Source organism: Penicillium verrucosum, assembly GCF_028828655.1.
Source record: "Penicillium verrucosum strain IBT 35672 chromosome Unknown utg000001l_segment0_segment0, whole genome shotgun sequence".
Taxonomy (NCBI): domain Eukaryota; kingdom Fungi; phylum Ascomycota; class Eurotiomycetes; order Eurotiales; family Aspergillaceae; genus Penicillium; species Penicillium verrucosum.
In genome coordinates, this window is record NW_026643210.1 from 14014370 (window position 1) to 14038770 (window position 24401).

The 24401-nt window shown below is 49.2% G+C and overlaps 9 protein-coding genes across 9 annotated transcripts; 4 read left to right on the plus strand and 5 right to left on the minus strand.

Annotated features, from left to right (window-relative positions):
* Positions 1-6: 6 nt before the first annotated feature.
* On the plus strand, positions 7-256 carry N7516_005179 (uncharacterized protein; the record flags this gene model as incomplete). Its single annotated transcript, XM_057217899.1, is given in 2 exon segments — positions 7-208; positions 222-256. The coding sequence occupies 2 exon segments, from the start codon at positions 7-9 to the stop codon at positions 254-256; spliced, it is 237 nt and encodes a 78-aa protein (XP_057079782.1).
* Positions 257-955: 699 nt separating this feature from the next.
* On the minus strand, positions 956-5393 carry N7516_005180 (uncharacterized protein; the record flags this gene model as incomplete). Its single annotated transcript, XM_057217900.1, has 6 exons — positions 956-1510; positions 1558-1808; positions 1864-2110; positions 2162-4933; positions 5027-5215; positions 5313-5393. 6 exons carry the CDS (start codon positions 5391-5393, stop codon positions 956-958), a joined length of 4095 nt encoding a protein of 1364 aa, XP_057079783.1.
* A 48-nt stretch (positions 5394-5441) lies between these two features.
* Positions 5442-6040, minus strand: N7516_005181 (uncharacterized protein; the record flags this gene model as incomplete). The annotated part of the gene is made up of 2 exons (XM_057217901.1): positions 5442-5674; positions 5920-6040. The coding sequence occupies 2 exons, from the start codon at positions 6038-6040 to the stop codon at positions 5442-5444; spliced, it is 354 nt and encodes a 117-aa protein (XP_057079784.1).
* A 44-nt stretch (positions 6041-6084) lies between these two features.
* On the minus strand, positions 6085-9441 carry N7516_005182 (Sfi1 family protein; the record flags this gene model as incomplete). Its single annotated transcript, XM_057217902.1, has 2 exons — positions 6085-9326; positions 9378-9441. 2 exons carry the CDS (start codon positions 9439-9441, stop codon positions 6085-6087), a joined length of 3306 nt encoding a protein of 1101 aa, XP_057079785.1.
* A 334-nt stretch (positions 9442-9775) lies between these two features.
* On the plus strand, positions 9776-10198 carry N7516_005183 (uncharacterized protein; the record flags this gene model as incomplete). The annotated part of the gene is made up of 3 exons (XM_057217903.1): positions 9776-9868; positions 9925-10024; positions 10074-10198. Coding segments are annotated over 3 exons (318 nt in total), but the record flags the coding sequence as incomplete, so codon positions are not given.
* A 138-nt stretch (positions 10199-10336) lies between these two features.
* On the minus strand, positions 10337-14005 carry N7516_005184 (isoleucine--tRNA ligase ILS1; the record flags this gene model as incomplete). Its single annotated transcript, XM_057217904.1, has 7 exons — positions 13815-14005; positions 13663-13754; positions 13421-13589; positions 12106-13355; positions 11921-12046; positions 11813-11857; positions 10337-11720 (listed from the first exon to the last, which is right to left on the minus strand). The coding sequence occupies exons 1-7, from the start codon at positions 13974-13976 to the stop codon at positions 10337-10339; spliced, it is 3228 nt and encodes a 1075-aa protein (XP_057079787.1). The 5' UTR covers positions 13977-14005.
* A 520-nt stretch (positions 14006-14525) lies between these two features.
* Positions 14526-17993, minus strand: rat1 (5'-3' exoribonculease Dhp1; the record flags this gene model as incomplete). The annotated part of the gene is made up of 7 exons (XM_057217905.1): positions 14526-15132; positions 15187-15733; positions 15798-15831; positions 15888-17084; positions 17145-17270; positions 17323-17603; positions 17687-17993. The coding sequence occupies 7 exons, from the start codon at positions 17991-17993 to the stop codon at positions 14526-14528; spliced, it is 3099 nt and encodes a 1032-aa protein (XP_057079788.1).
* A 454-nt stretch (positions 17994-18447) lies between these two features.
* On the plus strand, positions 18448-22186 carry N7516_005186 (uncharacterized protein; the record flags this gene model as incomplete). Its single annotated transcript, XM_057217906.1, has 6 exons — positions 18448-18723; positions 18779-18829; positions 18879-19074; positions 19145-19608; positions 19662-22037; positions 22109-22186. The coding sequence occupies 6 exons, from the start codon at positions 18448-18450 to the stop codon at positions 22184-22186; spliced, it is 3441 nt and encodes a 1146-aa protein (XP_057079789.1).
* Positions 22187-22919: 733 nt separating this feature from the next.
* On the plus strand, positions 22920-24167 carry N7516_005187 (uncharacterized protein; the record flags this gene model as incomplete). The annotated part of the gene is made up of 1 exon (XM_057217907.1): positions 22920-24167. One exon carries the CDS (start codon positions 22920-22922, stop codon positions 24165-24167), a length of 1248 nt encoding a protein of 415 aa, XP_057079790.1.
* Between the last annotated feature and the right edge of the window lie 234 nt (positions 24168-24401).

Consider the following 24401-nt stretch of genomic DNA (forward strand, 5'->3'; position numbering starts at 1 on the left):
AGAGGGATGTCACGCTCGGCCCAAGTCTCCATCGTTCACAAGAAGTTTGTGGACGAGCTGAAGGATCGGCGCGATTTCGATGTAATAGCGCAGATTGGTGCCGCCGATCGCACTAGGATAGGTAATCCGACAGGCTATCTGGAGCCCATCTGCAGCCATCTGGAGCCACTGGAGGAGCTAAAGCGCGCTACGGGCTGGAGTGCAACCAGTGAGCTCAATAGGGTTCAGCACAATTGTCAGCCGGAATCTTCTGTAGGGGGTTTTTTTTTTTTTTTTTGTTTTTTTCACTCTGCATCGTTAACTCGATTCGTCTCCACGCATCTTGACCGCTTCTGTGTAGCGTTCTCCTTACAATGACTACCTAGGTAGGCACCGTTGATCGTGTGAGGGGGTAGGATGAGCATATCACACAGACGTCTGTACTCAGTGGAATGTACATCGTACAGAATATTGGAGAGGTCCAATCATAATCGAAAAGATGAATATGTCTGTCAGGCCGATTGGTAGATGGTGACCGACACCCATACCAGCCTCCTTATTCCTCAGAGATAATCTGCGACAAAGCCCGTGCTGTGTGGATAGCATTCATCCACTTGCCGGAGTTGATCCTTGGTCAACTTCCCCATTAGCTTCTCAAATTCAACAACCATTAGGATGAAGAAGTATGTTGTACATATAGTTACCTAGGTATAGTTAACTAGTTAACTATGTTGTATAACATTGTACGCTGTACGGAGTACAATTCAGACAAGTTCAGAGAAGTTCACGGACCTTCCCAAAGTCCCTCGAGTCACGTGAACCATGATTAGAGGGATGGAACACGCTATTATTTAGTTAACTGTTTGGATATAAGAGACGCTACATTATATATGCCCCAGTTTACAGGTCCTCACTTGATAGTAACTGGATGTATGTATATCCAGGAAATAGTACAGTGGCTACATAAGTCTCCAACCTAGAACCCAAAGCTGTCTAGCAACGAATTGACATCCGGCTCATGAAACATCGTAGGTGGCTTCGCTTTCGGCTTCGCTTTCTGTTCTTCTTTCATTGGTTGCTCACCGGGCGTGGTCGCAGAAATGGCGGGTTCCTGCAAGACATCTACCCGGTGCACCGGCATATCAGCAACTACGAGGCTGCTCCGCCGACGAAGCATTCTTCGGTAATCGACTCCGTTCTCATCCATCTCCAGGGAGGTATTGGGCTTCAATTCATCCTGGGTAGGGAGTCCGCCCAGGAACTCCCAGTGGCGTACCAAGTCGAGAGCGAGAAAGTCGCAGCCCATACGGTCGTAGAGTCGGGCATTGCGGATAACGAATTCCCATTCTTCTCTGGGTCGCACTTTGGAGGCGCCTTTGAGGGTTTGGAGTGTCTTTTCGCGGAGCTGCTGGTATAAGACTACCAAGGCAGGATCGTTGGAAAGATACGATTTGGACTGAAGGGTTACTCGCCCGGGGCTTCCCGGGGTGGCTGGGGTCGTTGTTGGTGATAGGAGGGTCTCGACCGGCGACTAGATCTGATTAGTTGGGGCCTGACAGCCAGAGAAGAAGTACTCACAATCAGTGCCCGCACTGCCATATCCCGTCGTCCAAGCATCCAGAAAGCCCAAGAGGCCATCCAGCGGTTGCCGTCGGAAGCGGCCCCAGGCAATACTTTTTCTTCCAGTATCTCCCGAAGAACCGGTCCGTTATCTCCTTCTGAGGCTCGAGTGATTGCGATCGCGAGCTGGAGATCACCCATCTGGTTTATGATGACGTTCGCAGCGTCACGCAGATGATCAGCGAGAAGGAAAAAAGATGCAGCATATTCTGTTTAGTGTTAGTGAAAGTGCTCACTTGTAGACAATATGAGGTTCAGAATTACCAAATCGTCGCTTTCCAAGCAATGCATAAGCATTCTTGAGCGCAGATGTCCTCCATCGCGGTTCCTTGAAGTCATTTGCCAACAAACGTTGGGTTGCTGCTTGTTCGCGGTTCCAGTGTGCAATACGCCAGAGACCCTGAAGGACGTTCTTCTTTCCGAGGGCGAGGTAATACAAAGTACAGTCGATGGGGTTTTTTTCTTCCGTCTTAGTGTATTCACATCGGGCGAGGATTTCGAGTTGTGCTTTCTAATTAACCGGTTAGTTCGTGGCCAAGGAAATGGTATGACGGACACGCACCACGACTACGGAATCCGATAGCCACATGAACAGACCGCTTTCACGAGCAGCCTTCCACGTCAATTTTCCATTGAATTGCCGGGAGACAAGGTCTGTGAGAATATCTTGGCTGCTGCTATGGTAAGCCCAGACAATCTCCCGCCATGAGACAGTGTCTTTGTTGGCCACTCCTTGAGTGCGCCGCAGCATATGCTGTCGGAAGAATAAGAGATAACGTGCTGCATTATCGTCCATCGAGCGCCGATGCTTCTCGACCATGGCAACGCATTCAATGGTATCTGCCAAGCGGAATTGTTCGTGGCTAGACAGTTGCGGCAAGGTGATCCGTGCTAGACTCTCATTGAGCGCGGCCGCGGTGTTTTCATCTACCACAGATAACAATTCCCCGTCAGTGGAATCGACGTAGGAAGAGCGTATTTTCTTGGAGATCGCTTGTTGGGAACCCTGGCCTTTGTGAGCATTGGGGAAAGAAATGAAATGCTGCGCACTTACATCTTCCTCGTAGAAACATTCTACCGGCATCTCTAGGAAACAATCTAGCTCATCGCCTTCGGTGTAGAACTTCAGCTTGCGATGTAGGTTCAAGAGAATCGAATGTACCAAGCTAGTCTTCCCAGCCAGAATGCACTGTGCCAAGTACTGTGGATGGAACACAGGCAACGGGCCATTCAGACGGCTAACAACGTCGAAGAGATCGACAGACGACAGCCCTCGAGATTGCATCCGAAGCTCAGACACTAGGCGGTCTCCAACATCAATGTCCTTGTCATAAACGAACAGTTGATTGCCAGCCCCAATGACCAAGTGGCCGTTATTCAGCCAGCAAGAGTCACCTATAGGGTGAGGTGTGAGGTCTCGGATCCAGATCTCCCGAACCTGTGTCCACGAGGGTCGAGAATCTAGATAATCATAGCGCAGCTGAGATAGGAGAACAACTTTGTGTGGGAATCCTACGGCTAAGATGGACTGTTTGTCTGGTGTTGACGTCCAGTCCAAATCCCGGATAATGTCATGTGGAGCAAAATGTTCCTCAAACTCCAGCTGAGCATTGTTGGTGTCCCAGATTGTGAGGTGAGTCCGGTCCTCATCAACCAGAGCTGCCTTGCGAATAGAGCTACCACTCGCCATAGATGGGTTGGTGATGCCTGTATCAACGGTTGATTGAAGAAGCCAATCGACCTTCACATTCGTTGGATCGACTGTAGCTGTCCATGTCCGCACAACTCCACTGTAACTGTAGGAGAGAGCAATGTCGGTAGAAAAAGAATCGAAGAACCCCGACGTTTTTGTTTTGGGGCCTGCTGGGTCCACGGGAAGGATATATGCAATATCCTCCTTCAGACCCATGTCGAAAGTGCAAAATTCTCGGAATTGATAGCCATGGCTATTTACAAAGTCACCATGGTGGCCTTCCTGGCTTGGGCCTCGTATTTCCCAAACAATTCCGTGCATGTCTGCCCATATCGTCGCTACATGGGAAACGCCTGGAGTCGATTGGGTGCTGGGGATTGGCAGCACACATAGTGGCTTGCCGGGCAGTGTGAATGGCAAGGAAGCCAATTTTTTGGCATGATCGGAGCTGAAATCCCATAGGGAGACCCCATTGTGGTGAAGATTGACGAGAAGAGTTCTGTTCTCAAGGACGCATGTCCGATGGATATGCTCATCTGAAAGGAGGACACTCTTGTGTGCTAATATCAATCCTCCATCCCGACGCCGCTGTGTCCATACAGTAGCTTTGTTTTCATTGGTACGTGACACCAGTGTATCTCCAATCGCATTTCGGACAATCTTTTTCACAGGGGCAGTATGGCCAGACCAAGAAGCCGTTTGGGTGATTCGCTTCGCGCGTGGTGCAGGATCGAACAAAACATCCACACGAGAATCATACCACTCGATCCGACCGCCGAAATGATGGACCAGAACGGTGAGCTTGTCGTCTAATACTGTACTCTGGAATGCACGAATTTGGGCGTAGTCTTCTTGTGGTGACTGATCAAATTCAAATCCGAAGTCCAAACCTTCGACATGAAGAATATTGAAGACGCTCAATTTGGTCTTTGCTTTAGAACCGATATCCTCCAAAGCCCAAGCAGACATATGGCCCTGGCCATCAATGACAACACAGATCTCCGGGGCCTTGCTCGCAACCTCGATGATATGTTCTAGAGCATGATTCTCTTTGTTTCCTGTAGTCCTCTGAACAGCACGCTCGGTCGCAACACAGAAGTCACGGCCATCCAAAATAAACCCATACCGCCGTTGTGGTCCTTCGTCCTCATCCGACGCATGTCTAGGTTGTACTGATTCACCCATGTCAATCTCTGCCCATAACTGTAGAGCAGAAAGCGCATGAAGGTCCGTCACTGCCCACACCCGAATCTTGTTGTCGGCGCAGAAGGTATACAGAACATTATCCATAGATTGTTCGGGGTGTCGAGGTAACCGCCAGTGTATCCCGGTGACGACATTCGGATGGGGTAGATACGAGTTCTCGAACCGAACCTCGTCTGCGCCGAAGGCAAGTCGCCTCCATACCTTGACTAGTCGGTCATAGTGCCCCACTGTAACAATCAAAGACGAATCCGGGGAAAATTGCGCGAATTTCACAGGTGTCGCAAGCTTTCTTTTCCATACAAGGCGCGGTTCGTCGTTCAGAAACCAAAGGGCGAGGCGGGAGTTGCCCACAAGGAGCTCGTTCGGGGAACCCCACGATAGTGTATAGATCGGTTCGTCGTCATCGGGGGCGCGGAATGTATAAAGGAGCGACCACTAAAGGAAGCCATGTGTCAACATAAATTGTGATCACCCTTCTGAGACTGGTGCTGGTCGATTAAGCTCCGAGTAGTGGGGTTGTATACGCACCTTGAGCGTTTCGCCTTGGATGCCGTATGGCTGGTACACGAATACATCAGGCCCACCGCAAACTGCAATCTTGCCGAATGTCTCATCAAACGCTATAGCCTCGAGGGTATCTGTGTCATCAACGTATATCGTTTGGAGGAGCGTTTGCGGACCGCCGAGGATAACCAGCGCGTGGCCGGAGATGTATGCCTATCAGGGAACGCGCGGGGACAAGGGTCAGCAACAGGGGGCTTTAGACGAGCTGCAGAGCTGAAGCAGAAATTAAGCAAGGATTGTAGGTACTTACAACAACACGAAGACCATCCCACAGCGCTGTGCTGAACGACTGGAGCTTCGCTGGGGGTCTCCCCGGCAGTACCGCTCGCATAGAGGCGGTTTGTTCGGGAGTTGGACACTCGTTGCGTTCGAAAACACGTTACAACATTGCCAACTCAAGTTTATTATGTCTGGGAGTAGCCAGAGTTGCAGGGGGACAGAAGGTAGAAGATGTGTGTTTCGGGAGTTGTCTGGATATACGCAGGACACAAGGCGGAAGAGAGACCTGGTCAATTACGCTTCCGCTCCACTCGTGACTGATGACCATCAACTTGAACAACACAAAGGAACTAACTAGGTACGAAACTAAACATGTTGTGAATTCAGCGATTGCTATTTCTCAAGGTGAGAAAATTGTATTCAAAGAGCTCCAAGTTATCTGGGGCATAGCTACAGAGCTCCCCGATAAGCATTTACTATATCTGACCTCGGCATCAACCAGACACTATACTAACTACACAGTAGAGAATTACATATCTCATTGAACGATTATGCCTTTCCCTACAATTTTTCTAGAAAAGCTCGTTTCATAATTTAAGTATCACATTCAATCATGGCAAAAGTACAAATGAGTATACCTAAGACCCAGAAACCCTTGAACCCGCTATATGCTGCGCCGGATGATGCATTGAATGAAACATGATCGCACCTATCGACAGGGCATGAGAGAAAAACATTATAACAGTCGCTGATGTACATGAGGCCAAAGTAGCTTCAAAGAGGTCATATACCGAACAAAAACGTCAAGATCGTCGATTCGCTGATCTGCGACCATCTGTCGGAGACTCGGGAGGTTCTTCATCCACAAACCGGACGCTATTTCCCACGGAGCTTCGCCGACCAGTCCGTGGTTGTTTGGAAGAGGTGGATAAAGCAGTCGTAGTCCCAGCTCGAAGTAGTCTACTTGCGAAAGGTGTGCGTAAGGGTGTGGCGGGGGTGGTGGACAATTGGGCGAGGGCTCGCGCTCGGGCGGCTCGTTTAGAGGGAGAGGTCGTGAAATTGGGGGTTGTCAAGGGGCTTGCAGAGATCGGATCATGGGAGGTTGCCTGAGATGTAGCCTGGGATGTTGCTGTGAAGTCACTTATTTTGAAAGGTGTTTCGGCCTGCTCTTGATACCAGGGATCAAACATCGCCGATCCGGCACCATTGCCATTTCCAAAGGTGGAAATTCGTGCAGGCGTGAAGGTTGGACCAGCCGAATCTCGAGCCTCCAGCTTCATTCGGGCGTTGTCCGCCCAATCGCGGAACATGTTTCTCGAGTGCTTCCTCAAATTTCTTTCCCGCATGGCTTCGGCGGTCTCGGCAGTACTACCCATCTGGAATATACGAAGGCTGAGTTTGCGAAGGGAAGCAGCCGCCAGGCGTAGGACATGCGATCGGTAAACATTGTCTGCTTGGTCTTCCATCTCACGTCGAATGATGAAGGTTTCGGACATTTGCATCATTTGGTCAAATGCGAGTTGTCGGAAATAGGAATCATCGGCGTCCTGGCAATCCTGGATCCTCTTCGTTGTTTTGTTGTGCCATTGGACGAATATCTCAGATGCGTCGGCAAGCAATTTTTCGCGATCAACATCAGCAGCTTGTTGCTCCATATCCATGATGATTCGAGTTTTTGATGACCAGGCAGCCAACGCCTTAGACGCGAGGTTGACCTTGATATGCCGCCGGACTTTAGCATACGATTCTTGTCGCCGTCGTTTGCCAGAGTCCACTTTGGCCTGATGCCATTGCTTCATGGACTTCTTCATCAAGAAATAGAATCGAGCATCTTGGGCCCAACCTTCCATCTTGACTACCTGATTATGCTTGGATCGCCAGATCGTAAGAGACTCAGCTGCGAGTCGTGGAGCATAGAACTCAGATGCTACATACTCCCGCTCGCGCTGAAGTTGCACTTGATCACGCCAAATGGCAAATTTAGATCGAACCAAATTTTGGGTTTGATGGGCCTCATGAGCTTCAGCATGAAAGAGTAAACGGGTGTAAGTATCCCGAGTGTTTGTCACGAATCGAGAAAATACTTCCCGCTTGATGCGTTGCTCTCGTATCCTTCGCATTAGCTCAAATCTTTCCATCATAATCCATTTGTACATCGCCTCCATTTTGATCCGCTCGTCAATTCGAGCACGAAGAGCCAAGCAGCGAAGGGTATCATTCCAGGAGATCCATGCGTTGTGTTGGATTCGATGGCGATCTACCGCTTCCGCTTGTCTGATCATTTTAATCTTTCCAATCCACCGCGAAAGGGCGTCTCGTAGAATCCTAGTATCGACCATCTCAGAGACACATGAAGCAGCCGGTGCCAGCTGAGACTGAATTCTCCATTCATCAAAGGTTGCTCTGAGGTCATGTTGGCGCCGAGAAGCCTGGACTTCCTGATCTGCAAGTGCAATTGTTTTCGAGTGATGTGACCATATCTGAAACACCGACTTCAGTGATGACCGTTTGTTGTACAGGTCTATTTCATGGTCGCGCTCTCGATTGGTTCTCAAGTTCCGAAGCCAGGAAAGAAGTGACCGTCTTTTGAGTCGATAATCAGAAACCTCAAGAACACGCCGGTCGCAGAAGCACCACCACCAGTCCCAAAACACTACTTTTTGAATCTTTGTGTTGCGTATACTGACTGCTTGTGTCTCTGCTGCCTTCAAATCTTGGATCTTCTTCCGCCACGCGCCAAAGGGCCTCCGTAGTGCAAAACGCTGAGCCTTCAACTCATTGACGGCAGTGATCTCGCGCCAAGCATTGAAATATTTGACACCAAGTACATGTCTCCGGGCGGCAGAGGTACGAGCTACTTCTTCTGATGTAAGTTGGGCCCAGTGACTGAATGCCTTTGTCATTAGATATAAATCCCGTGCGCGACTGGCACGCGCTTCAAGGTGCTTGAAGAATCGATCTGTTCGAGCCGAGTGGCGTTTTTCTTGTATTACTCCTCGCCATGGCTCATATGCTTGTCGGAGAAGAAGGCCTCGATCATAATTGACAGCAAGTGTTTCCCTTGTTTGGCGAGTCTGTCGCGCTTGAAAGGCTTTTTTCAGCCATTGTGTCAAAATCCGACGGCAGATCGATCGCTGTCGGTACATGTTGAAGGTTGATGCATCCCGGAGTAGATCCGAAAGTTGCGGGCGATAAATGAACTCTGGTGGCACCTCTTCTTTGTCAAAAGAATCGTGTTCTGGGCTTTGCGACATGATTGATTGCACATCTTCGGACTCGGAGGTGTCCGAGGAATCGTACGATGGTGAACGATGGGGACGTGAGGCTTCCGCGATTCTCTTCGAACGATCACGAGCAACGGCCGACCTCGCAACCACTCCATTAGTCAATGGGGGTTCTTCCGTGGCTCCATGCTTGTTTTCTGTCGAATCGAATCGGCTGAGCAATCGTCGACCAACATCCAAGAACTGGCTGATTAGTTGTGTCCGATCTGGCGATTTGGTAGGCCCGGACTTATGCCCGGATGTAGGTGACCGCTGTAGTTTAGAAAAATCGGGTTTGCCGATCTCAAGTCGCGACATTGACGACCGAGAGCTAGGGCGATTGATTGCACTTCTTTGTGTAACATCCTCGCCAATATCGTACGTAGTGTTGAACGATGCGCGCCGCTTGGGGGTCGGTGGTACTCCATTCGTAATTGGAGAATGGTCATGGTTATGGTCGATCGTCTGGCTGTGGTTAACATCCGCTGTATATTGATTATAGTCATGTGTCTCGTTAAGGTTGGTAGAGCCGTCCTCGCCGATTTCGATCACGATTCCCATCTGTTGGAGCGCATTCTCGAATTTGTCGAAGAGAGTCTCGCCGTGCACACCTTTGCTTCCCATCTTGAACAGGAAGCGCAGGCATGCATGGCCTGGATCTGCGTTGACGCCATGTTCGCCGATGACTTCGTCGTATGCTTCGAAGAGCGCCCGAAATGGGAGTCGATCTGCTTCGGGTTTTGTCTCGGCGGCAGCAATAACCTGGTAGAGAAAGCCAACATCTATAGAGGTCAGGTTCCGTTCAAGTTAATGAGTGATCCGTTGCGCCATACCATCATCTGAAAGAGATGAGATCTCTTCGGTCACGGCTCGACGCTGAGAGGATATCGGAGGCATCGAAAATTCGCGATCTTAAGGCGCGCTTGTCGCATCTGGGTCATAGAGCTGTAGGACCAAATAAATCATCGCGAAAGCGGGGAGCACCGAGGATGAAAGACATGCGCAGACAGAGACCCTCTGTAATCAGAAATTCCAAAAGAATAGGAATAATAGACTAAACACATGTGCCATTAATCGAAGTAACGGTGGGCTAAGCGGGTTGTTTTGGTTATTCGCGACAGAAACATGCAGAACGGTCACGTGGTCTTATGTAACATTCTTGGATTTCCATGTCTGGAGGTCTTAACTAGTTATTGGCTTCACATCGGAACATTAAGCTACTTGTCATTTCAGGGCTGCATCCTCACATCATCCTTCCAAGATGCCGGGAAGAACTCGCCCAGTTGAGAAGATTGCCAAAGCTTCAGCCCAATGCTCCGTAGAGGTGTGTAGCTTCTGTCTGACCTCATCTCAGCATTGCCGAGCTAACTAGCCTGATAGGTTGCGGCATACGGCAAGTGTGTTGTTACGGATTACAACTCCGTACATAAAGATATGTGTGCCAAAGAGTTTATGCGATTGAAGAATTGCTACCTGGTAGGTGACGAGCGAGTATTGCGCCGTTCGACACGCTAACCAACCCCCAACAGGCAGCATCCAAAAAGGGCTAAAGAATGGTTCCTTGAACGTATATGTTGGTAGCATCAAAGACATCGAAAGCACTCAAAGATTTGGAGCTGTTTGGGTATGGCGGCGCAAGCAGGAGCATTTGTAAATTATTCTAAGTTGAATTTCGCTCGTTAACTATTGAAGGTGGAACTATTGATGAAAGGTCATATGATTTCATTCAAAGCAACAGTAAACATAGCTAAAAAGTAGACTTGATATCTACATATGCTCTTTTGGTTGACTTTTAAAGCTTGAGCAGGCGCAACAAGAAAGTGGCATTTTGCACCTCCTGTTCTTCCTGTGAGATAGTACCCTCTTCCTCTCCGGTAGGAAGCTTATCGCCACCAAATGCACTCTGGTCAACCGGACGGCGCAGGACCTTCTCAAAGGCTTGAGCCTGAGACTTGAAAGCCTCATCGATGCCAATGTTGTCCGGGTCCGAAATCACGGTGTATTCCATTTTCACATCGTCGGTGGGGACAAGACCAGCCTTCTTGCGAAGGCGTTGAACTCGGTTGATGATCTCACGACCCAGACCCTGATGAGCCAGCTCTGGGTACAAGTTCACATCGAGAATGGTCAACACGTCAGAATCCGTGTTGGTTTCCATGTCCTTGGAGCTGTCAGTCTCCTTGATTCCTCGCTTCACAACAAGGTCACCCTCAACGAGTTCAATGCCATCAACCAAAATCTTCTTGTCCGCGAGATATCCCTTCACGTCATTGCTAGTAAGAGAAGGCAAAGCCTTCTTAACTGTTTGAACAGCCTTCTTCAGCTTCTTTCCAAGCACAGGCCAGTCAGCGGACACTGAGTATTCAACGTCGTATTTGGCTTCGTCGGAGGAGAGAATAAGCTCCAAAACGTTAAGCTCCTCGAGAATGTAGGGCTCGAGGGACTTGACATCTTCGAGATATTGCGGGTCATTATGAATCACGACAAGTGACTTCAAAGGGGTCTTGAGACCGATAGTCCGACGTTCGCGAGAAATACGGCCGAGTTCGATGATGGTCTGCATCCGAGCAACTCTGCGTTCAACAACTTCGTCAAAGAGCTCTTGGCGCACTTCGGGGAAGGGAAGGAAGTGTACGCAGCGGCTGTCTTCAGCACGGAGCGACTCGGGAATGTGGGGAAGAAGGCGCTGGTAGATGTTGTCGGTGATGAATGGAGTGAATGGAGCGAGGCCTCGAACAAGAGTGTAGAGAACCTCAAAGAGAGTGTTCAGGGCGTGCAATGTGTCATCAACACCATTTTCACCCTTGAGTCTCTTGCGGTTGAAGCGAATGTACCAGTTTGTCGTGTTGTCAATCAACTCTAGGAGCCGCGGTACAACGGTATACAGACGGTAGGCGGCCATCTCCTGGTTAATGAACAGGAGTAGTGATTGGCAGCTGGCAAGGATCCAACGATCCATTACGTTTGTGTTAGTGCTCTCTGCTGCAGGATCAAAGACAAAGTCAATGTCGGAAGTCTTCTTCAGGAGAGTCACCTGGCCCTCGAAGAACTTGTAGCTGTTCCACAATGGGAGAAGCACTTTGCTGACGATTTCCTTGACGCCAGTTTCTTTGAATCTAAGAGGCTCAGCACGAACGACAGGGCTGTTGATCATGTACAATCGAAGAGCGTCCGATCTGTTTGGGCAATGTTAATGAAAATTCGTATGGGAAACTCCCCAAGAGCATGAAAAGTGAACAACTCGGGAGTGAAGAGCTGCAGAACTCACCCGTATGAATTCATGATCAGCGATGGGTCGGGGTAATTTTTCAATCTGCGTAGATAGCGTATAAGATAAGTTTCAGGTCATGGTCATATCGAGATGTTGTTTACACACCTTTTAGACATCTTTAGACCGTTCTCTGCGAGGACAATGCCATTCACCACTACATTCTTGTATGGTAGTCTTTGACGCAGATGAACTCCGATAACGCTGAGTACATAGAACCACCCTCGCGTTTGACTAAAATCTAACATTAGCGCGTGAAAACCGGCAGAAAAAGGGGGAAATGAGTAACTTACTCAAGGCCTTCGGCAATAAAGTCTGCCGGGAAACGGTCCTCGAACTCCTCTGCACCCTCAAAGGGATAGTGGACACTTGCAAAGGGCATACTTCCTGATTCGAACCAGCAATCGAAGACCTCCGAAACACGTCTCAAATCACCATTTCCTTTCTTAGAGGGAATTGTAATGTGATCGACCTTATCACGATGAATATCGGTGAGCTCGCCCTTATAGCCACTCAATTCCCTAAGTTGCTCGATGCTACCGATAGCAACAACTTCTGAGAAATCGTCACTAACCCACAATGGCAGCGGCGTTCCCCAGAAACGGTTCCGGGAAATGTTCCAGTCATGAGCGTTCCGAATCCAGCTGGCAAACCTCCGCTCCTTAACATTGGAGGGGACCCAGTGAGACTTCTCAATGCCATCAAGGATGTCCGGAATAATAGGCTTAACCTTCACAAACCAAGACGGGACAGCACGGTAGATCAGAGGGGTATCGGACCGCCAGCAGAAAGGATAGCTGTGAGTAATCTGGCTGTCAACAAGGACACGTCCATTGCCCTTGAGGAGCTTGATGATTCCCTTGTCAGCAGCCTTGACGTTCTGGCCCACAAAGTCCCGGACTTCAGCTGTGAAACAGCCCTGTGGATCAACGGGATTGGGAGGAAGACGGGTCTCGGAAATGACGCCGTGGTTCATGGCGACTTGGTAATCCTCCTCACCAAAAGCAGGAGCCTGATGAACAATACCCACACCATCCTCGGCAGTGACATATTCGTCATTCAGCACTTGGAAACCACAGTCCTTGAATTCTTCATAGAAGTAATCAAAGAGGGGTTGGTACTTCCATCCGAGCATGTCGGAACCCTTGATGCGGTCGACGATCTTGAACTTGGCCTTCTTCGGGTCCTTGTAGATAGTCCGGAGAAGAGCCTCGAGGAGGATGTAGTTTTTCTTTGTAGCCTCATCGTAGATCTTGACGTACTCAAAGTTAGGGTTAGCACACAGACCGGTGTGCGAGGGAAGCGTCCATGGGGTGGTGGTCCATGCAAGTAGGCATGTCTCGGGGTCATCCAACAGAGGGAATGTCACAACAACGGCGGGGTCCTGCACATCCTTATAGTTCTGCTGCGCTTCGAAGTTGCTGAGAGGCGTGTTGAGGGCGGTGGAGTAAGGCATAACACGGTATCCACGGTAGACGAGGCCCTTATCAAAGAGTTCCTTAAAAACCCACCAGACCGATTCCATGAATGACGGGTTCATGGTCTAGATGACAGAGACAAAAAAACATTAACACTAGGGCGTAGAAAATCAGACGTGCTCGAGCGTACCTTGTAGTCGTTATCAAAGTCAATCCAACGACCCAATCGCTCGATGGTTTGGCGCCATTCTGTCGCGTATCTCATAACAATCGACCGACACTCCTCGTTGTATTTCTCGATTCCGATCTCTTGGACGGCCTGTAGACCAGACATGCCCAATTTTTTGTCGATCTCATATCTAGGTTTTGTGTCAGCCCGGCATTAGGTACACAATCTTGAGCAAATCATGTCTTGAATCGAATTGAACTTACTCAATGGGAACACCATGCGTATCCCAACCAAAACGGCGCTCCACATGGAATCCCTTCATGGACCAATAACGGGGGATCACATCCTTGATTGTCTAGTGGAAAATTTTAGAACTACTTGCAACTCATTCGCAAATTGTTCGCTGTGATCTTACCGAAGCAAGCAAGTGCCCATAATGAGGAGTTCCGGTAGCGAACGGAGGGCCGTCTAGGAATCCATAGCGTGGCTTTCCAGCCGAAAGTTCAACTTGGCGTTTGAAGGCATCGATTTCCCTCCACCGAGCGAGCACGATTTCTTCTTCCGCAGGAAAATCCATGACGTGGTGACTCCAGTGGTTTACAAGAGAAGATTGACTGCTAACAACCTCTCAGGGCTTGCAAGTCTACGGGTGAGTCACCCCGCCTCGTTTTTCTGCCAGTGTGCCTGTTGACCCCTCCATCTACACCGCCTTCTACCGCCAGAGAAGCATCATGTTAGGGCAAGCAGAAGATGAAAGGACTCCTAGAATAAAGAGAAAGAATATAGGTAAAAATCTAAATTGATGACGGTAATCGGTACATGACAAGTAGATAACGGGGTGAGTAGACCGTATTCATACAACCTACATAGTTAACTAGTTAACTAGTTATATGTTGTATACAACTTGAAATATCAGCCGAGGGCTCGATCCATGCATGCTCTGCAAGGGAAAACAAATAGTCCATTGGAACATCAATTGAATTCAATTTACATTTCTCTAACTCCATTCCTTGCCCAGACCCTCATGCCCAATTCCCAAAAGTGTCAACAGATATACCTAGGTACTAATAACAGTATTGAAAGAAGCAAGAAGAAATAGTCAGGAAGCTGGTCCCTCATTTACTTCCTAGTACCGATTATACCCTCCTCCGCCTTGGTTGTGGGAGTAATGGTCTCGGTTCTGCCCTCCACGGCCGCGGCCTCCACGGTTACCTCCTCTGCCTCCACGATAATCCTGCTGGCCATAGCTTGATTGATGACCGTTATTGTACTGACCACCCTGGTTGTACTGGTTATTTTGTTGGCCATAATAGTCCCCAGGCTGTTGGTAACCGTGTTGGGGTGGGTACTGAGGTGGGTACTGGTGTGACATTCCGCCACGTGGAGGGGGAGGTGGTCCTCTGGAGTAGCCTCCATACCCTTGGCCGGGGGGAACCCATCCAGGAGGCACAATGGGGGCACCACCGGGACCTCCGGGACCACCTTGTGGACCGGAACTGAACCTCGGGTCAAGATGCGCAGCGAATGGGTTCGGGCGGTCACTCGAGTAGTTCATCCGGCCGCCGCGTCCTCTACCCTGGAAAGGTGCGCCACCGAATGATCGGCCAGAGTTTTGGGATCGGGCCTGGGTGGCTCTGATATCATTTGAATCCAGCATTGGCGTCGGTAGCTTCACCCCACGGAGAAGCATGGACTTATGGACATGGGAAGTCTTCGGGATTGTGTATAGGACCCTTTGATCGGTTAGTATCCGAAACAAACTGCGGAGACGGGAGGGTTATACTCACGTGAGAGAACGATCGTCGTCAACTCCCGGCATGCCATGTGCCTCCAGTGGCGAGACCAACGAGCTGTGGGGGATATAGGTGTCACTACGCTCGACAATACCGGCAAGGCCGCCACTCACGTCCTCCTTAAGGGGATATTGTGCCGGACCAGGCTTCTTGGAGTAGAAGTTCGCGACAAGGTCTTGGTACAAGGAATTTCGGTCGGATAGCAGAAGAACTTCTTGACCATGAGCGTTGCGACTCTTTTCATCCTCGGTAAGGAGAGGATACACCTTCGCCATGGCGTTTAGAAGACGAGTTTCGTCGATGAAAGGGAGAAGAATCACGCCTTGCCAAGCAAATTTCTTGCCGTTCAAGTCAAGGGGGAAGTCCTCCGGGTAGAAATCGATGATCTCGCTATCGGGATTTTCCATAAGAGGATGGAAAACCTTCGGCAGTGCGTGGTTAGATGAGGCAGGCAAGACTCCCATGAGCTGTTCAAATGGTTTGAATATCGTTCCCTTCTCGAACTGGACGTCCATATCGGCAATGTCAACGAAGTCGGCGGCTGCGCATTATGTGTTAGCTTCTTTCTGCGAAATCTGAGGGAAAAGATGAAAGGAAAAACCCACCAAATGGCGCATAGTGCCTTGGGTAATACCAGGTCTGTCATCAAGTTAGCGAAGCTCAATCGTACAATTAAATAGGAATTGACAACATACCCAAGAGGGGCACCCCTGGAAATAGTATCGCAAAACCCAACAAAGACCAATCGCATATTCGCGAGCGACCTGGTGGCGGAATTCTAAATCTTTCGGGTCCACGCCAAATTTTTGTTCATAGTATCGATCGGCGTATCCTGGCTCCCACAGCTTGACTGTGTCTTCTTGGGCCTCATCTTGTTTAGGCTTCTCGGGAATAGGAGGAACTGGCAGAGGGGAGTCTCTGCCCGGTGTTCCTGCCTCGGTAACCTCCTGCTCAACTACATCCGCCTTTCGTTTTCCAAGAACCCCGGGTGAAGTCTGCTCTGGGAGTTCACTTGATACATCCTCGCCGTCTGTGGCTGGGGTTTCGCTGTCTCCGGCATCCTGGTTGCCCTTCATGAGTTTACTCTTCAGCACAGCAGCGGCGCTCTTATTCTCCATGTTCGCACGGTACACAGCTCCACGGTTGATGACCATGCTGTGTGTCAGCTCTCTGGTCTCCTTATTCAAATGACCTCGGCCAGGGGTGATGAGTTCCATGGGAGGGGCGGGCTCGCCGCCGCGAGAGCCAGCTGTCAAGTCACGCTGAGGGGAACTCCGCCTCCGCTTTTGAGCACGCTCTTCATTTCGAGCCGCATCCTGCTCCTTGCGTCTCTTCTCATTTGCCTGCTTTCTTTCATCCGCTTGCCTGCGACGTGCGAAGATGGCATCTTCTTGTTTGGCCAGTCCTTGCAAGATGATTTGAGCGTTTTTCAACTCAACACTTCCATCCTTGGTAAGGTAACTTCCCATGGCAGGAAGATTATCACGCCAGATCGCGATCAGCGTATCGATTCCGTTTTCGCGAATATCTAAAGAAGGCAGATGAGGAAGGAAATCATTTCCGACGAAGAAACACATGAAGACCCAGTCATCTAGTGCACGTTCAAGGTCGAACGGGAACGGTTGCTGAGGAACACGAAGCTCCACGGCAAGATATTCTCTTAGCACGGCGACATGAAGCCAAATAAACGGCTTTAGAGGGGCAGCGTGCTGCTTCTCGTCGAATTCTCCACTCTTCTCCTTCGGGCGGCCTAGACACTCCTCAGCCTTATGGCCAGTCTGTCCACAAAGTCTGCAACCCCGAGGCCTTGAATCTTGGGCAAACACGTCTTCACGCAGTACTCGGAAGTAAGGCTCGTGAGTACCAAGACCCAGCATGATCAGATCAGCATCCTGTTAGATTTTAAATTAGTGATCTGAGAAGATTGATTTGGAAGATCGTCATAAACTTACTAAACCATAGATGACATGACGAGTGTTGGGGTCGTGGTTAGGCGAAGCTCGCTGCGATCGCACAAAATTCATGATCTTGTGCTCTCCTTCTCCTGGGACCGTGGCATCCGAAATAATGATTTTCAGCTGTCAAAGTTAGCGCGTTTCATTTGTACCAATAAAACAGATCAAAACATACATTTTCCCAACCCGGGTCAGTATTGAGCTTGTAGGCGATCCAATACCGCAACGAGGCAGCAAGGATATCCATGAAGGGCGTTCCTGGCGTGATGACGTTGCTGTCCCATGTCTTCTGCACAACCTCCTCCCGAATCAACTGCTCGCCGGTTTTCGTAACATGTTGCTGGGCAAGCATTTTGTGGAGTTCCTCCTTCTTCTGATCGTTCTCCTTCGCTTCTTGCGCTGAGCGGAATCGACGTGCGCGCTGCTGGTTCATCTTTGCTCTTGGGGCAACGCCATCTATGCGTGGTATCGAGGTTAGTGGAAATCGTCAATTTGGATAACAAGAGGGAATTGCAAGCTCCATTAGAATGCACACATACCAATAGCGATCATGAGAAGCTTTCGAGGGCGCACCATGTTGACCACTCGATCGGTGTATTTGTAGATTTCCATCATCATTTCCTGCTCGTCCGCTGGGGGAGGCTTGCCCTCGGGATGAGTACATGGATGGACAATACCGTTCATATCCAGGTAAAGGTTATCCTGCTCCTCGCCATTGGGATTTGGACGGGTGATATCGATTGGGATTTCTTCTCCATCGACCACTTGGGCTTGCTCCTCAATAACCGGAGAGACGATCTTCGGATACTTGTTGGACAGCCATCGGAACAGCGCGGGGACACCCATGATGGTAATGCGACACTCGTGGTGTCAAAATTGGGAGAGTTCTGGTACTCTTATGTTGCAATCAGTTGACGGCGTTCGTGCAGGCGCAGGCGCGATCTCTCTGTTCGTGAATGAGACGCAATCTGAGGCAGTTCGGATAAAACACAGACTCCCCTAGAGCATGTAATAGAGATAAAAAAGAGATTCAACCGCAACCTGATCGCGGTGCAGGTTGAGAGTAGTGAAAGTGAGCTTGCCGTTGACGAAAAGATAAATTCCGGGCGGTCAGCGATTCTGCGGGTTGAGCCAAGATCGGCGTTTAGCCCCCTTGGGCAGTACAATAGGACAGCTTTCTATTGCAATCAGCGAACCAACCAACCTCTTCATTTTTTTTCATTTTTTTGCTCTGTCATAGATGACTACCAATTTCTACGCCCTCGGCCGGCAGTGACCATGATATTGCGAATCAACTACCATGTTCCGAATCCTCGAGTCGCAAGCTCCGGCCAAACAAACGGCTACGGACACAATCGACGTATTAAGCAGTAGATTGCAGAGTGCTACATTATTGGAAGATCGTCGGGCAGCAATCCAAGGATTAAGAAGCTTTGCAAAACTCTACCCTGCATCAGTCGCTTCCGGTGGCCTACGGTCATTGATCAGCAGTTTACGCAATGACAGTGAAGATGTGGACACTATCAAAGTGGTCCTCGAGACCCTTCTGATGCTCTTCACGCCTGATGAATCTAGTGTGGGTATTTTGTACTCTGGATAGTTCCACTCGAGTTGCTCATGTATAGATTTAGCCTGAAGCGTCGGACGAAATCGCTCTGTGGCTGGCAGATGAATTCACTCAGGTACGCATCGTGACCTCAGTCCCGAGACGATAAACTAACATTTTCAAAGCGACAAGATAATATAACTACCCTACTCGACCTTTTAGAAGCCCGCGAATTTTACTCCCGCCTTTATTCGCTCCAATTGATTTCCCATATTTGCAGCGCACGACCAGAACGAACACAAGAATGCATTTTTACAGCGCCGCTGGGTATTTCCAAGCTAGTCAGTGTCCTGACAGATGCGAGGGAACCAGTGCGTAACGGTATGTCTTGTCGAATATTTGCGTCCATGTGAGTGGGACATGAGAGGTTGGAGCTGACAACCTGTTTTAGAGGCTCTTGTCTTGTTGATTGCCCTAACCCCCGCATCGGAAGAGCTACAGAAGCTGGTGGCATTCGAGAATGCATTTGAAATTCTTTTCTCACTTATCGAGGCGGAGGGAGCATTGACTCATGGGACCGAGGTAGTGGAAGATTGCCTCTCCTTGTTAGCTCACTTGTTGAGGTTCAATGTTTCCAACCAATCCTTTTTCCGCGAGACAGGTTGTGTGAAAAAAGTAACACAGCTGCTTCATGAATGTCAGCAGGAGCCAGAAGATAACGAGCCGGCGCCACAGTGGACTCTGGTCCACCGAGATAAGAATGTCTGGGGCCTCATGGCCATCATTCAGTTGTTCCTAATTCGCGGTGGTATGAGCACACCCATTAATCAGACTGCATTCTGGCAGAATGGCGTGACAGAACAAGTTCTTAGCATTGCGTTCGGTCAAAGGTTCAGTGTTAGCGTGACCTCAAAGGTGAGATGTTACGATTACCCATCCTTGCCTGTACGTTTACCTAACAAATACAGGCCTTATCAACTTGTGCCGATCTGATCCGCGGCAACTCACCGTTGCAGGAAAGGTTTGGTGATATCGAAGTTCTGTGGGGCTCCTACCCCGGCGGCAACAAGGCTGCCAATGGTGATGCGAATGAACCTTTACGCATCAATGTCATTGAAGCATTTTTGAAGCTCAGCCTCGAGCCTGCTCCCAACAACCTTTTGGACGCACGACTTGCTGCCTGCGAATGTATGAAAGCGTTTTTCGCCCACCATCCTGGAATTCGTATGCATGTGCTCAGACGAGCGATTGAAGGGCATACCAGCGGGCAGGATCGGATTCCCAATATTCTATCTGTACTGCTCACTGCACCAGAAGCGCGAGGGAATGCCGATCCGTATCAAGTGTGGATGGCCTGTATTCTGATGTTCCATTTGCTCTTCGATGATGCAGAGGCGAAGGCAACGGCCATGGCTGTTACTGAGGGTGATGCTGAGAGCGGCGAAGAGGTGGTCACCAGTGTCCAATCTGTCGTTGGAAACCTGATTACTGGTCTGCAGCGCGGCGATGATGAAAGGATCACAGTCGGTTATCTGACGTTGCTCTGTGGGTGGCTTTTCGAAGACCCAGACGTCGTTAATGATCTTCTCGGAGAGGGTAGCTGCATTCAAACCTTGTTGCAGGAAATCAAGCACCAGCGTGCCCCCAGTAAATTAGTGCCCGGCCTTTGCACCGTGCTATTGGGTGTTATTTATGAGTTCTCCACAAAAGATTCACCAATCCCTCGCATCACGCTCCATAAGCTACTCATCGAACAGCTTGGCAGGGAGCAGTATATTGACAAGATCACAAGACTTCGAGAATGTCCCTTGATTCGCGACTTTGAGGTCCTTCCGCAAACCGCTGGTGGTCAGCTCGAGGGTGGACTGCCGGAGGTCTTCTTTGACCGCTCATTCGTTGAGTTCCTGAAAGATAACTTCAGCCGACTACTTCGTGCCATTGACCGTGAACCCGGGTTTGAGATTTCTGTTGTTGCCAATGGTATCGAAAAGGGAATTTCGCGAGAGCTTGTTGATTCATTGCGTGCAGAAATTGAAGATCGCACCCAGAACCTTCAAACATTGGAGTCTGGTCTCGTTAGCATCCAACGGAGGCTTGATCAAGAACAGTTGGACCACCGAAAGACAAAGGAATACAATGCGGTTGAGTTGTCAAAGGTTCAACAAACCAACCAATCTCTGCAACAACGCCATGCACAAGAGCTATCTGAACAGCTTTCGAAGCTTGAAAACGAACATACGCATCACAAGAACGAATTACTCAAACAGCATAGTGATCAGCTCCGTGCCATCGACCATCAGCTCAAGCAAACTTCGGCGGAATCCGAAAGCAAGAGCCACAAAGCAAGGGAGTTGAGAGAGCATCATGAGCGGGAGGTTGCTGGTCTGCAACAAACTATTCGTGGCTTGGAGTCGGAGCTTTCTCGCATCCATGAACAACATACAGGAGAAGTTGTCAATCTGAATAAACAACTTCAGGAGTTGAAAACTATCATTAACCAGTCCAATGAAGCCCACGGTTTACAGGTCGCTGATCTTCAAAAGACGATTCAAGATCTGGAGAGCACCAAGAAATCCCACAATGGTCAAGTCGATAACCTCAACAAGAATATCCAGGAGTTGCAGGACACGATCAGCCAGTCCCAGGAGGCCCACGGTGGACAGGTCGCCAGTCTTGGAAAGAAGATTCAAGACCTAGAAAACACAAAGAGAGCCAATGATGGACAGGTGGCAGAACTCAACAAGAAAATCAAGGACTTTGAAAGCACCAAGGGAACCCACGACGGAGAAGTCACCGATCTCACCAAAAAGTTGCAGAGCCTGAAATCCACGTTGGCCACAGCCAAGCAACATCACGAGGCGGAAGTCAGCGACTACAAGAGCAAGGTTGAAACCTTGGAGTCTATTCTCTCTACAACCAAGCAGCAATACGAGGCTGAATCCACTGGCCACAATGATACAGTCGGAACTCTTGAGTCAAATCTCGCCGCAGCCAAAAAAGGGCATGAAGCCGAGATCACAACTTTAAAGCAATCTGTCGCAGCTCTGGAGTCAGACCTTGCTAAGGCTCAGAAGTCTAGCAATGATCTTGAAACCACCCAAGAAGGCAATGCATCTCAGGCCTCTGCTCTGGAAACACGAGCCAAGGGGGCCGAGGACAAGGCCAAAAAGGCCGAGTCCCACGCCCGTAGTGCAGCTGAAACCCTCAAAAGCATTCAGGTCCAGCTCGACAAGGCTAAAGCTGAAGCTAAAGAAAAGGAAGAAGCTCGCCAGTCAGCTCAGTCTGAACTGGAAGACCTGCTGATTGTCTTTGGAGACCTTGAAGCTAAGCGGACGGAGGACAAGGTATGTTTAATGGCTCGATATATTCTCGAGCTGCTCTTGCCTCTCCGAGAACTGACTAACGATTATCTTAGAAACGGCTCAAGGAGCTCGGAGAGGAAGTCTCGGAGGCCGAGGACGACGACGATGACGACGATGAGGAAGATGAGTGATGGACATGTGCTCATGTGTAAATAGTCAGGCAAACAAATATCCCAATTTTTCAGTGATTCACGGTGTGATGCCACAAAATTCCACAGCTCGAGTAGGTATCTGTTGTGTGTCATTCCAAGACTGATTTATTTCTCTGTCATTCTCCCTATTTTCGCTCCTATTGGCTTTTTCGCCGACCTAGGGCGAGTAGTAGGGGTCTGGTGAGCCGGACGTCCAATACAGAAGATTTACTTGATTTTATTTTGACATCTTCCGTTCCTCATTCGTGCATGTTATATGGATAACACCTTGACTTCCAGAAATAACGATTAAAGTCTACGCTGCATACGCATACTAATCCTAGCAGGCTAGCACTGTGCTGTCTATGAAGTTATACGCTCCAATAGGCCTGATAGTGGAACCTACAAATATGTATGTACAACCTCGCGGCATCTCCAGGTACCTATGTAACTAGGTTGGGTATATGATTTATCATCATATTGGAGTGATCTACATTTTTTTAATTGAATGGCTGCTAGCACCCATGGAGATCTCTTGGAAAGTTTGTGTGCACCACATAACCGATAAGAAGTGCTTCAGAGCATATTCCTAAAGCAAACAAGCCATAGTGCCTATTTAAACCCCCCGTTCACGTCGACCTAGACTTCTCTTTCACTCTTCTACCCATGCTCATCGAAGGACACATTTTAAGCTTCTTCCGTCATGCTTCACCATACATCCATCATTCCTAAAATGAGTACATCATCTCGTCAGTTCTCTTATGAACCTGAGATTTTGTATGAGTTTACATGGGCCCGAGATCTACACAAGACTGTGTCTCGTATTGCTGGTGCCTTGAACTTGCCAACAACATGGGGGATCAAGACATTATGCCATGATAACACAGAAGCTCGGCGAATTATTACCATGTGGTCGGACCGGCAGATCAAGACTGAGTTCAGCGTGTTCAGCGGAGGAAGACGGGAACTCTTGTTTCATTCACTCTGGCGACACGTTCACAGCGAATATGAGGATGCCATGGCATCGCCTGTGACTGGAACTGACGAGATCCACTACCTTGCATTCCTGAAATGGTGTATAATTCAGCTCATGCGTGTTGCCCCAACGATATTCCCCCACTGCAATTTCGACACGAGTCCCCCGGAACTTGATGCATACGACTTTTTTCATTCGCTCGCCATTCTTCGTTGGACACATGTTAATCAGGTATTACAGGAGACCAGACCATACAAAATAATATACGCAGCTCCTGTGATGTGGCACCGCGAACCTGGTACCGAAAGACTTAATATTCCATCCCCATCTCTCATCCCCATTGAAGAGGTACCAACACTACCGCACTCCGCAAACACGCTGGAGCCTAGGAATGCGCTTCCGGCCACCTCAGGGCGCAACAATATCGGTTTCCCTAAGGAACGAACCCTCGGGGATTGCCCCGGCGCTCGTGAAATGCTGTATCAGTTTGCTGGCAAGCTATGCGAGCAATTTCAGCAGGTTCGACTCTCAGTGGAGTCTGACCAAGCTGAAAAAGATAAAGCCAATACCCAGTTCCCTGGTATCGATGGACTGGTCGAGAAATATGCCCAGACAATTGAACGGACCTACATCGGGTGCAACGCGGCAAACGATCAGGCTCTTGTACAGCTCGCCAGCCACTGTGCTCAAATGGGAAACCAGAGCGCCAGAGAGACAGGCCGTGGAGAAGAGGTTGGCCCTGACCAAAACACTGGCCCTGAAGTAAAGCACTCCGGCAAACGTTTCCAGGCCGCTCCAAAGACGCAAATCAGCCGGTGTAATAGTGGTGTTTCCAAAGGCAGCACTCGGCCATCGAAAGTTCGCAACACAGGATCGAATGAGCGTACACAGGCGGTATTTAACTCGGCATTGGCAAGTACATTGAGTTCGCCAGATCAGCTGGATGCAGTCAAGTCAAACGCAACAATCGAGTTGGACTCGGTAATCGAAATTGATTTGACCTAATCCTATTTGTAAGGTTCGCGTTCAAAACAGGCGATGTCGGCTAAGTTGAATTTTTGGATAATATGTTGATTTCATAGTCTGAATTAAAACTCGTTTAAGCTGGTAGAAAAGTTGCAACACACGAATACAAGTCTGTACCATAGTTATATATAAATCGTAGATGATTCTATAGATCTACAAGTGTGTACTTCGTATACGGAGTAACTACGGAGTAACTAACTAGGTAGTTAGGTA